The 13,224-nt window shown below is 38.5% G+C and overlaps 1 protein-coding gene across 11 annotated transcripts in view; it reads right to left on the minus strand.

Annotated features, from left to right (window-relative positions):
- AOPEP (aminopeptidase O (putative)) overlaps positions 1 to 12,316 on the minus strand; it is a 183,768-nt gene extending 171,452 nt beyond the window's left edge. For 10 of the 11 annotated variants that reach the window (XM_059873543.1, XM_059873542.1, XM_059873539.1 and 7 more), the window contains exons 1-2: positions 12,173 to 12,316; positions 3,362 to 4,315 (exon numbers count right to left, since the gene is read on the minus strand). In XM_059873543.1, the coding sequence (XP_059729526.1) occupies positions 3,362 to 4,167 (806 nt within the window). In that variant the 5' untranslated portion in view covers positions 4,168 to 4,315; positions 12,173 to 12,316. Of the gene's footprint in view, positions 1 to 3,361; positions 4,316 to 11,776 lie in introns of all 11 variants that reach the window. The other variant, XM_059873535.1, reaches the window with a different exon arrangement.
- Between the last annotated feature and the right edge of the window lie 908 nt (positions 12,317 to 13,224).

The raw sequence follows: 13,224 nt of genomic DNA on the forward strand, positions 1-13,224 counted from the left end.
ATTAAAATGATCTTCAGGCTAATAATAAATGCTCGGCTGATAATCTGTTCTCTGAACAGGAATCTGCAGGCCTTGAGATGCCTACCATCAAACACCTGAAATATATTCCAAGGCTCACCCATGTCAACCTGTTTTGCCTAATGTCTGAGGCTTTATCAAGGGAAAAGCCCACCTCAGAAACTCTACCCCTTTGCTGTACTTGAAAAATTACATTCCCTATTTCTGCAAAGGTTGTCTCTAAGGATGTGAGGGGGCACCCCTTACAAGGGTGATCTACAAGGCCAATCCCTGTAAAAGCACTGCTGTTTGCAGCTCTTCTTTACTTCAAATTACATTGTTGAAGCAGCAGGACTTTCTGGCATCTAAATCACATGAACTTTTTTACTCTGCCTTATCAATTTACATATCTGCAAGGTTCCAGTGACTGTGATCAGATTCCACCAGAGCAGGTATTCTTGTTTACATTTTACTGTTGAAAAAAACACCAGTCAATAATAACCAATGTTTCTCATGGGTACCTATGTCTTCCTTTTAGTTAGAGCAACTAATTCAGAGGATATAATTTATATTTTTTACAAATATTAGTTTGTTGCCTTCCACATTTCAGGAATATCAAATCCATTTATTTCATACTCAGGGTTTGCCTACTTTTTTTGTTTGGTTTTGGTTTGGGTTTTTTGATTTTTGTTTGTTTGTGCTTTTTGGGTTTTTTGGTGGGTTTTTTGTTTGTTTGTTTGTTTTACTTTTCCATTCCATTAATATCATTTGTCAGTCTTTAGAATTCATTGTATAGCACATGAATAATCCAACGAACTTCAAAGTACTCCAATAATTTGTCAAATATTTATATTCCCATGTTCTCATTACTGGGAACAAAATTAAACAAAATAACAGTAGAGATTCCTCACAGCTGAGGAGAGCCTCTTACGGTTTGGTCTGTGACCTACCAGGGTTCTGGACTATCTTATTCTACTAAACTTTGCCTATGAAGAAAACCAAATTCTTTATTCCCTTCCTGCATTTCCAGCTTCCAAGAGCACAAAACAATGCTAACTCACACCACTGAAAAAACAAACATCTATTTTCATAACACATTTCATAATTTGTAGTAAATAACTCTTCCTTCCAAACTAACCTCAGTAGTATTTTCCAAACATATCTTATTCCCTTCTATTCTCTTCCCTGCTCTACTTATTTCAATTAGATTAGCTCCCTACTATTCCTTATGACCCAACTGTACACACACCTGTGTCATCATAACAGTGATGCAAGGAACTGGCATCCAAGTTTAGAGAGGTCAAAAGTGTCCCTTTCATCAAGTGTATTTTGGTAGGTATCCTGGTCATTCCTTTACACTTTCCCTCCTTTCCTTTTTCCATTAGCACAAGTCAGCTCTGTCATTGCCTTTTTTGTTTGGTCCCAAAAGCTTGGACAGGGAAATTCTGAAATTCTACATGTTCAGTTCCTCTACCAAAAACAGAAGTGTGTTCTGCTGTGATAACATGTCCGTACACATATATCTGATCTTGCCTAAACTCATCCCACAAGCTTTGTTTCAGCTGATGTTATTTCTGTATTATAATACATCATTCTTTAAAACAAATAAAATGGAGCTCTTGATAAAATTGTGCATAGGCTAAATTTAAAAACATTGCACTAGTGTTAAATTACAGGAAATACTGAAGTGGTTACACAATGTGTGTACTTTGTTATTTACTTTTCTTCAGAGTTGGAACCACCATATAGACTCCTTTAGCAAACAGTTTGACATCTGAAAAAAAAAAGCACCAGATTGTTCCAAATTTGGAACAATTTGAAGAATTGTCCTGTGGCAATATGAGAAGTACCACTATGTTTATGGGCTCATCACATACAGAATTTGATTTTAAAAGGATACCAAGAAAGATTCTAATGACTATGCTATGAAAACTTATTTTCTGACAGGAATTAGTTTTTGGAATACCCTACATAGGCCTGATAATACATCAGTTTGTACTATTTTATACCATCAAACTGCTGGATCCATGTCAAGCCTGCTTTTTCTGCTCCACTGCTGATCCATAAAATTCCATCCATTAGTGTACAACTGCCATGAAATGTCACTAAATTAAAAACAATGCTCTTATAAAGAGTCAAAACTGTTCATGATCTAGATGACTAAAAGAAACATTCAAATGCTCAAATCACAGAGAGGAGGAGTCCTATACCAGCGGAGTGTTGCTAACATTAGTTAGTCGGGCAGGTGGACATAGACATATGATCGTGGGCAATTGCTCTATCTTCACATGCAGTCAAAATTCAGAATTTTCAGATATAAGAGTACTATATCAAGTTAAATTTCCTAAACTCATACCAAAAATACTCCTCAGGGAGTGAGGAAAGGAAGGGAAAGAAACAATGAACATGGACTGAGACGTTTCTGGACTTGATGGTGCTTACAGATTAGTAGCAGAATTCCCTAACCACCACAAATACAATCAAAAGGCCTCATTTTCCTCATCAACACAGATGCTAGTGAAAAGACTTAATTTATATGAATATAACTGAATTAAAGATAACATTTATCTTTTGACTGGAAAAGAAAAGCAAGTACTCAATTAGGCCACATTTGTTCCTTATCTTCCAACTTTGTTCCTGCTTTTTAGACATCAGAAAGAAATAACAGCCATTAAAATCCACCTTTCCACATTCCAATAAAACAATTACAGTTGTAGAAGTCAAGAGTGGATTGTAGTTTCCCTTCCATAAAAGGCTTATATTGAAGATTTCAGTACAATACCATGTCCTTTTCACTAACACTAGATATAATACCAATACTTCTTTCAGTTTGCAGTTTATTTGCTATCATCTATGTTCTTAATATTATAGATTAAGATTTTGAAAGCTGATTATGAGAGACTAAACAGCAAAAGACTGTATTTCTAAGCTGATTACAATATTGATAAAGGACTAATTGTGAAGTAATTCCATTAAATCTTATGTATAATGAACTTTATGCTGTGTAAGCCAGGAAGGAAAAAGAGCACAAAGTAACCTAACATTCATACCTTATCTTTCCCTAAATGATAATTCCCCATTTCCTGCACAGACTTATTGAAATACACACATTACTTACTCCCACTCAGAAAGAGCAAACACAATCACTGAAACAGGGCTGTGATCTTCAAGTCCATTAGGGTTTCATGAGCAAAGAGATTGTCTGTTCTTCTACAGAACAGCAAAAGGATTCAAACCAAGGATGAAATGAAATCTGTGGAACAGTTTTCATTATCTTCACAGTTGCTCAGCAATTATATGATTCTCCATTCTCGCACCTATTTAAATTTATTGCATACAAAGCTTTCAGCAAACAGTTACATACCTGCCACTCTGGTCTGTAGTCCATGCAACAGATCTTCCCTCTGGCTTGGTTTTGTACCATATTCTTATTGCATGAGGAAAGTCCACTGGAGTCTGAATTCCTGATTTCCTTATCTCCAAGCTCCAGGCGCCAGTACTAAACAGAAGCTCCCCACAGCCAGGTGCCTGGCTACAGTGAGTAAAATAGTGTAGCTGTTCCTTCCAGCGATCTGCAGGTAAAGTCACAAGTTCATGTACAATCCGATTCCTGAGATTTTCCAGCTCCTTTGAAACACCAGTTGGCTTGGCAGACCTTGTAAATTTTTCAATGCCTGACACCGCAGCAACATCTACCTCTTCAACCTTTAGCACAGATAAATCACAGCAATCCAATACCAGCAGAAAATCCTTGTTTCCATGATCCTCTATGTCACAGCAGTCCTTTGAACTAGAAATCCCAGAAGCCTGTTCATTGTTGCTATGGTTACTATTTTCATCAGAAGTAGCTTCCTCTTCTATACCGCTGACAGCAAAATCATTACATTCCATTTTAGATGAACAGGTACTAACATTTATCATAGGAATGTGGCAGGGTTCAGATGCCCCCATTTTACAGATTTCATCAAACTGTGACTGGCAGCATTCTTTGCCAGCACTGCTGGATTTCCTGTACTGGCTCCCAGTCTCAAAGAACAAAACTATGCTGCCTTCAATAACTTTTCTTTTAAAATCCACATCCAAGTCCAATACATAGTGCTTTACAAGCAGGTAGCTAGTGTTTGCCATTAAAGGCAAATCATCCTTCATGGGGTCTAGCTGTGTCTCCATGTTCACCTATTGGGCAACAGTTTTACAAAGCCTTGAACAATTCTGACATGTGATGACTCCAGAAGGAGAATATTCAATCTCTCAGTGCTAAAAATAATTTGGAATAAGATTACAATATTGAAATTGTAGTTTATCCACTTCTTGCACTCTAAAAAGAAAAAAAAAAAGATTAAGAAAATCATCTCACAACCATTTCTGAAATGCACTGATTCGAAATCTTTTTAAAGTCCAGCTGCCTTTATTACATTAGTACTGCTAAAGGGTGATTGTATCTCCACACAATGGCATCAGGCTAGAATGGCATCTGCTTGCTTCAGGATTTGCCGTCAAGGACCAGTGGCTGTATTTTTCAGATAAGAACTTAAATTCAGATAAGAACTCAAATACTTTCATTTGAGTTGTTCTTTCAGAGAAGAACTCAAATGAAAGTATTTCTAGACAACTTTTATAAACCAATAGAAACAACCAAAAGTATCAAAAGATAGTGATATATATTTCTGCTGTGATTTTAAATAACAAGAGTAAGTCTAAATCACCTCATAGGTCTTAAATGTTTAGAGTAATAAATTCCTATATACAACGCTTGTCCACAGATTAATATACTTTCCACATTACAACCACTCTCATATCAGCTCTTACACAAAAATAAGCCAATTTACAAGGAGTGCATTCCAAGTATTCCTTTGAGATTGCTCATGCAGATTTTTAAAATCTTAAATACCTGAGGTATCTAATTACATTTTTGTAGCTGAGTTATTATTACAATAATAACTCAGAATAGTTCCTTACAGAAAACAAAAAGTCTTGTCACTGGAAAATAAGTAAATACCTATAAAGGCACAAAAATACTAAAATGCACCAACATTTGTTGCAACAATTGGCAGAAATTCATCACAAAGTTGAACTGACCTGCATCCTCTGTTTTGCTATGACCATTTGCCAAAGTCATGCACTTTTAGCCCACTTAAGTCCTTTCTGTTTGCTTTCTAGATAAGGAATAGATATCAGAGGATGAAATACAGACAGGTCTCTCCCTGGCATTTCAGTGACACTCACCATGATGGGCAGCCAAAATGCCTTTAGAGAACAGATACTCCATTGTGACATGCACAACCCATTTCACAGTTTTACACCTCATCATAGACTTTACCATCCAAAGCCAATTTTTATATAATTCTCAAAGTCAGCACAGAGGGGAACTCAGACTACCCAAAGACTTGCTGTATCTTTTTGCAGGAATCCAGGGCATGCTATCAAGCTACTATCATTATGTGAAAGGCTCAGGGCAAGAAACTGTCCACGTAGTTCCCTCAGGTAGTTTAACACAAAGCACAAGTACATAGCATGTATCTCCCTGTCTCAGTGCCTTTCTAGCTCTTTCTGGGCTGTCTTTGATGGCAAGCTGAGAAAAACCTTCCTTTGAATTTTTAACAATCTTTCAGTACTTCTGCAAACATGCCCAGGCAACAAGCCCACATCAGAAGGTTCTTCCACTGAAATAGCTCAGTAAATTCAGGCAACATGAGCAATGCATCTATGATGTCTATGTGTAATGCTGTGGACTGAACCTGATGTTACCTGGATTTTTTTCTTACTACCAAAACCTCATGACTGCTAGCAGGTCAAGTAATTATTGGTGATAGAATAAAGAAATAAAGTGACTTGGTGGGGAAAACCCCAACACTTAACTAATATTCAAACTCTGTTTTGCACAAACACATTTTTAATTTGTAAATATTTATAATATAAACTGACACCTTTTATAAAATATGAGTACTATCCTATGCACACAATTGTAGGGAGAAGAGGCCAGCCTTGGGAAAAGGCAATTAGAGAAAATTACCTGCTACACCCCAGGTCCTGACTGGGTGTGTAGAGCAGATGTAGGCAGCCTCTCCCTAGAGGGGCATGGAGAAAAGACAAGCAAAAAATTCTAAGCTGTCTTGCAAATACAACTATCCTCCATGCATTGCAAGGCATTACACTGAGCTAATTTTCTAAAACTGCAAAAATTGATTGGTTTTCTGTAGAGCTGGGGTTTTTTTTGTTACTGAACTGAAACACTAAATGAAAAGGGAATGATAAAATAAAGAATAAGAACAGAAATATACAATTTCAAGTATAAGAATACCAAAATATATGCCCAGAAAACAGCGTTCTCTGTGATTGTCATTAAATGCACTGCTAATTTTATGACATTCAAATGCATGGATAAATGGTTGCGTCCCACAAAAAGTTGGCTTATCAAATATTGGACCTCAACCACCTTGGGAAATTACCAGTTTTATTCCAGAAGAAAATACAGGAATGAACTGTTTACTTGGATGCTGAAATAGACAGTGGACACTTAAATAGACAGCCTTTTATTATCAAGGAAAAAAGTAAAAGATCAGGGCACTGAATGACCACGCACACAACCTCTGTAGCAATGAAACAAATAACACAGGAATCACATTGAAACAAACCTGAATTAAAGCCAAGTGAAAAAAAAATGCAAGCAAAAAAAAATGGTAAAGGAAGGATGCACTTCAGCAAAAGAGGAGGATAAAAATTACAGCAGAATGTAGTATCAGAGTTAAAAGGTAATGAACTTTTTCACAAAAATTTTGAAGGACCGTTCTCAGAACACATAACTGAACAGAACACACTTATTTATATGTATATATTTTGTTACATTTATTTTAAGTCTAGGTATCTGTACATTTGCTTTCAATTGGTAATGCTAAAACAACATACTGATCCTTTGTTTGAAATTTAGCATCTACACATAGACTGTCCCTCATTGGTCCAACATGACTAAACCACTGAGATGATACACAGAGAAAGTATGTGTGCATTCACAGAAGAAAGAAGTTATAATGACAGATACTAGGGACTGGTGAGAAGGAAAAAGGTAGCTGTGCAACTATCAAACATGTAAACCCCATTCTCTTCTTTGCATAGACTGTGATGTCTTTTCATAAATATGTGATAATTTGGGGGGGTTTAATTGAACAGGCTGTAAATAATGAATTCATTTACCATTTGATTCCAACTGCATTTGAATAAATATAACTTCATGGTGTCTTTTCTTCAATCACATCTTCCCAAAAATTGTAAATAAATCATAGTATTATTATCCCTCCAACACAATTACTACTGCTGGTACTAAAATAGAGCCTATCAAAATCCTAGGCAAAATCAACAGGAGCTGCAATGCTATACAAATTTGCAAGTCAAGCCTAGGTAAACAAATGAAGGATTCTTTCCTACAAAGGAAGAATTATTTCTGACATTTTTGTGACAAATTAAGTACAGACTAAGATGGAGCATAAAAAACTTAACTCCCAAACTGTGTACAATCACATAACTAACTCAGTCTAGCATTTGCCATTTATTCTGTATTTCTTTTCATTTTTCCTTAATAGGTTAAGAGAACAAATTCTAATCATGGTGTTGATATAATATAGGAAACACATTACCTCACCTTCTGAAGCAAACCCCTTGCTGTACACCTTGAAAATTCTCTGTGCATATTCGAGCTTTGTGCATGCAAACAGTACATCTTTTACTACTGCTACATAAATATGCTGTTCTGAGAAACACTCTTTGAATTTGGTATGATAAGTTGTTCACTACCTTACAGATATATCACGATATGGGCATCACAGAAAAGATACATTTTTTGACATCTTTTTTTGAAATACATCTCTTATTCAACATTGTCTTCTCTAATATATTTTGCTATAATACGCCCATAATACAAGTATCTGGTTTTCACTTCTGTGCAATTAATGCATTTCACCTTTAGAAAAGGAGGTTCACCAGCTGAACTCCAGGCATGGAAAAAAAATTAAGCAGAAATTGTAATGCTGCTACAAAGTCCTGATGATCATTTCATAAACCGTGTTTCATGTCATACTTCTTTTACACAAAGGGATGTAAAAAATTACTAGTATATTTTAAAGATAGACCTTAAATTCAATGGATCTTTCTTATTAAATGTACTTTATAAACACATTTTGTAAGTAACAAAAGTAATAAAATTACAGGGAAAGCTGATTATTTGGTTTTATGTTTTAATATTTTAGAAGACAGATGTTCACAAAAGAATAAACAGTAACAGCAGATGGTGGCCAACATTAATAGAGTCAATCTTGATCAGCAGCACATAATAGAATTGCATAAAAGGCATGAAGAATGGGAAACAGGAGAGATATGATCCTTTGGGGAATTATATTTGTATAACATTGTTTTCCACTCAATACAAAAAGCATCAGCCTGAATTAGAAACACAGGTCTCTGAAAGCAAATATGAGAAAAAAAGTTTCCAGGCAACATAAAACACAGCTGCAAAGTAGACAAGATTAAGCTTTGTAAAAATGTCTATGGGTGGGAAAAAAAAAAGTTTATTTTTGATAGGCAATACACAGTAACTCATAGCCTCAGGTTTTACAGTTAAAAGCAAAAAGGAAAGAAAGAGATAGGGAAGGACTTTGAAATATAGTTTTGTCCGTGAAAGTTGAGGAAAAAAAATACCCAGGGACAGCTGAACTACACAGAATACCCATTTAAAATGATGAACCTGAAAGGGGAGGAGGAGAACTGTTATACAAAGAAGTCTAGTTAAAACTTGTAAACAGCACATTAAAAACTAGAGTGATCAATTATGATAACTGATATTGATATTTCATTAATCCAAGAAGCTGTTATTTTAAATGCTAATAGTTAACTACTCCAGTCTAACTCCACTCTAACAGTTATAATCCAGATAAGAAAATTAGAAAATCCTCTGAACTTGCTGAAATGTCCATCAGAGGCACTACTAGGTGGAAGCAAGTGAAAGGCTTACAGACTTTAAAAAAACCCAAACAAACCCACCTTGAAAAACAGAAGATGCCTGGTCATTAGAGATGACTTCATAATATAGTGTCAGGAGCTAGAAACACACTATCAAGAATGTCCTGAATTATCTACTCCCTTTCCAAGCACACACCTAATTTCACTGCACTCCTGCTACACCAGACAGTGAAGGACTGTCTTTCATGTGACACTGTCATGCCTCGCACGACTGTGAAAGGCAGGCACAAAACACAGCTGCCTAAGATAGTCCTGCATCTTGTCATGAAGGCATACACCAAACATGAAGCGTACACAAAATACATCTTGTTTCAGAGCACAACTGCAGCTGTCGTTTTTCATGCATTTCCAAAATCTTAGAAAGCAAAAAAGAATGAAAAGAGGGCCGTACAATTGAAGATCAAGTCTCCAAGCAATCCAAGCAGTTACAGCTCTGTAGTTGATATCTATCAAGCCCTGGAAAACTCCCAACATGGAGCTGTTGCAAATATTTGAGCACATAAAACGATTAATGACTTACAAATCCTACCACTGTTTTTCATTGTGCAAAATCAGTCACACAAAGTAACACACAAATGCTGACACAAGTAGCAGGCATCAATCCCTAAGACGGTGCCCATTTCTATCTCAACTTTTCTGTTTTGCACACCTCACACAAACTCATTTCCTGAAATAACAGTCCATTTAGGTAACTCCATAGAAATTTACAAAAATTTAGTTTTCTAGCAAACTAAGGATGGTCAGAAGAACCCTACCGATTTATGCTAAGATGTCTGTTTGAAGATCTTGCCAGAATTATCTGCTTAGATCAACAGTCAGCAGAGATAGCTAATTCCATGCACAGCCACTCAAGCACACAGCCTGGCAGGTGCACCTGAGCTGGTAATGTAAGCTAATATCCTGATCCACAAACAAGGATCTATGAAGCACAGAGCACTTGATTGTGTTACGTACTCACGGTATTCTTCAAAAGGTGTAGAAGAATTTCAGTGACACAGACTCTCCCTACATGCCACTGGCCAATATTCAGACATATTTAAACACCACCTTTTTATACAAGGAAAATAAAGCCACGTTTGGTCTCTCTTTACCTTCAGCCAAGCATGATTTTCTTCACCTGTACAAAAAAGCTAATTCAATTACTTTCAACAAGCAGGTGTTAGAATTAAGGCTATAACGCTTTCTACTTAACATTTAAAGAAACTTTAAAATGAAAAAAAAAGTGTCTTTTGGATAAACATTCTCTTTGATAATTAGAAAAGGTTTATAACTAATGCTGCTTAAACTGCTTTCAAGGGAGCTCCTTCCAAATCCAGGTTTATACATTTTCCACGCAATATAAGACACTATCTTACTAAGAACTCAGTTTTGACCACCAGCATCAACAAGAATTTTACTCTTGAGATACCACGGAATACATTATTTTTGGTAATTACAAACATTTTTTTTCCCTACACACACATAAGACAAATACCTAGGAGATCTTAAGCCTTTTTAAGGGCTTAAGAATGGGTTCTACAGATGAAAGTAAGGCTTAAACAAACTAACAAACATTTGCTCATGTTAGACTACTATAAAACAATGCACAGAAGAGAGCTTACAGACATCACTCTGCATCACAAGAAAAACAGCACATTTTGTAATGAGGCTTTGATGTGAAAATTAATTCAATCATTAATATCCCTTGATAAAACAATTGGTACCTTTCCAGAAAGCTCATTTTAAGCCTGAAAACTGTAGGAATAATGAGTATAATGGAAGACCTTCTTTACCAACTACAGCAGCAAGTTGGCAGTAAGGGAAATTGATTTCTATGAGCTGAAATGACAATCCAAGAGAGAAAACTCCATCTTCCAGCTTAAATAAGAAGAGAAATAACGAAAGAAAAGAAGTCCCCTCCTACCCCCAAAATACTAATTCCCAAAGAAAAACACCCAAGACTGACGAAGAAGCCTAACTACAACTGGCAAAGGAGCTAGGACGAATATCCTGATATTACTCTTAACCCATCTTTCCTCCATTGAAAATTATTTGTATTATATTACAGTAATGACCAAATACTTAAAGAGAGACCAAATATGTGTTTTACAATTTTCTGCCCCAAAATTTCATTACTTTATCAAAAAACCCACAAAAAAGGACAAAAAAAAAAACCCAAAAAACCACAAAATTAAAAAACAAAACAACCTCACAAAAACAAAACTAACCCCATGACCAACACTTGTGTAAGGACAGAATTTTCCAGTTTTATTTTACAAAATGACTTCAAGGTGGACATGGGCCTGGGTAATTTGCTATAGCTAACCCTGCTTGAACAGGGACTAGAAAATCTTCAGTGGTCCCTTCAAAGCAAGGGATTCTATAGAGATGCTGAACAGCATTAAAGAGGAACTACACCGGATTTTATTTCAACTCAAAATGCACAAGGAAAGGTTGTGTGTGACTGACTTTCAGGACATGGAACATGCATGTCTGATGATATTCATATACAGGAATCATGCAAATAAAATCTGCGCTGAAACAGAATGACTGTCTTCAATTTAATGCAGCTGTTGTTAATGAATAATACCTACAATGTCAAAGAACTAAATCTTTAAGGCTGGATTGAGAAAAAGTCTTTCCAATGTTGACACTGGCAATCCATCTCAGCCATTTAACTAGATCTCTGCAATATAACCATTATCCTGAGTAAAGGACTTAACATACAACTAAGCTGAGATCCTCAGATGAATTACACGCCACCATTTATTAAGATAGGAGTTTCACCTACATGTTTCCACTGTAAAGAGGACAATGAGTGGAACAGATTTGAGAGGGTCGATCACATCCACATTTAAAATTCTTTCAGGATACCAGCAGCCCATAAGAAGGCATCGACCCAAGATGCGTGAAAAAGGACAGCAGCGATCGCCGGCCGCAGGCTCCCTACTGCTTTGCATTCCGCCTCCTCCACTGCTCCCTACGCTCTGGGCGCAGCCATTTAGTTTGTAAGGAAAAGCAGGGACGGAGAATTTTGTCACTTCCAGCAGCGCCTCCCTCGCACGAGGCGTGGCGGAGCGGCGGGCAGCGCTGCGGGACAGCGATGCCGGCCCGTCCAGCCGAGCGCGGCGGGACCCGGCCGGAAGCACGGGGACGGGGGGGCGACGGACAAGGAAGGAACACTTACAGCGGCGGCCACTGCCCCGCCTGCGCGCCGGCTCCCGGGGCCTGTGCGGGGACACACAGAGACACGCCGTCCCCTGCCCGGCCCCGCCCGCCGCCCGAGCTGCTGCTGCCGTCGCTGCCGCCACCCACCCGCGCCCGGCGCCGCGCCGGCTTCACCTCCCCGCCCCTACGGCGCGGCCGCGGCGCCCGCGGATGAGCTCATCCGGCCGGGCCCGCCCCGCTACCGCCGCGGCCTTCGGCGGCGCCGCTGCGGGCAGGCGAGTGTAACGCGTCTGCTGTCAGCAGAGCTGGCCTCGCCTCCCCAGCTAGAGGCTGATTTGGTGGATGACAAGTTGCCCATCGGCCGGCAGTGCCCTTGTGGCCAGGAGGGCCAAGGGTATGCTGGGGGGCATCGGGAAGAGTGTTGAAGGTTGAGGGACGTGGTGCTCTCTACTCGGCCCTCGTGAGGCCTTATGTGGAGTGCTGTCTCCAGTTCTGGGCCTCTCAGTAAAAGAGAGACAAGGAGCAACAGGAAGAGGTCATAAACAGTGGCAACAGTGGCTATAAGCATAAAAAAAATTCGCTTCAACATAAGGAGGAATTTCTTTTAAATTGAAGGTTGCAGAACATTGGAACAGACTGTGCAGGAGATTAAGGGTTTTCCCTCTCTGGAGATACTTAAAATCCACATGGGTGTATTCCTATGTAATCTGCTGTAAAGTGACCCTGCCTCGGTGCGGGGGGGGAGGGGGGTGCGTTGGACTGGATCATTTCCAGAGGTCCCTTCCAACCCTAACTACTTTGTGATTCTGTGAATTTTTCTCTCCTTGGGTGTGGGGGAAGAGGGGCAGAGCAGCAACGGGTGCAGTCGCTGCTGGTGATGTTCAGTGTCGGGATTGCCCAGCCATTTGTACCAGCCCTGGAGGACACACAGAAATATCTACATGGAGACACACACTTTGTTTGCACACTGAGGTGGTGCCATGTGACTGATCTGCAGGCAGCCAAAATCCCAGTAGCCTCTGCTTAGAGCATAAATAAAAGCATTTATTTTTACATTATATGTGTGAGTAG

The sequence above is a fragment of the Haemorhous mexicanus genome, chromosome Z (genome assembly GCF_027477595.1).
Source record: "Haemorhous mexicanus isolate bHaeMex1 chromosome Z, bHaeMex1.pri, whole genome shotgun sequence".
In the NCBI taxonomy this organism is placed as follows: Eukaryota; Metazoa; Chordata; class Aves; order Passeriformes; family Fringillidae; genus Haemorhous; species Haemorhous mexicanus.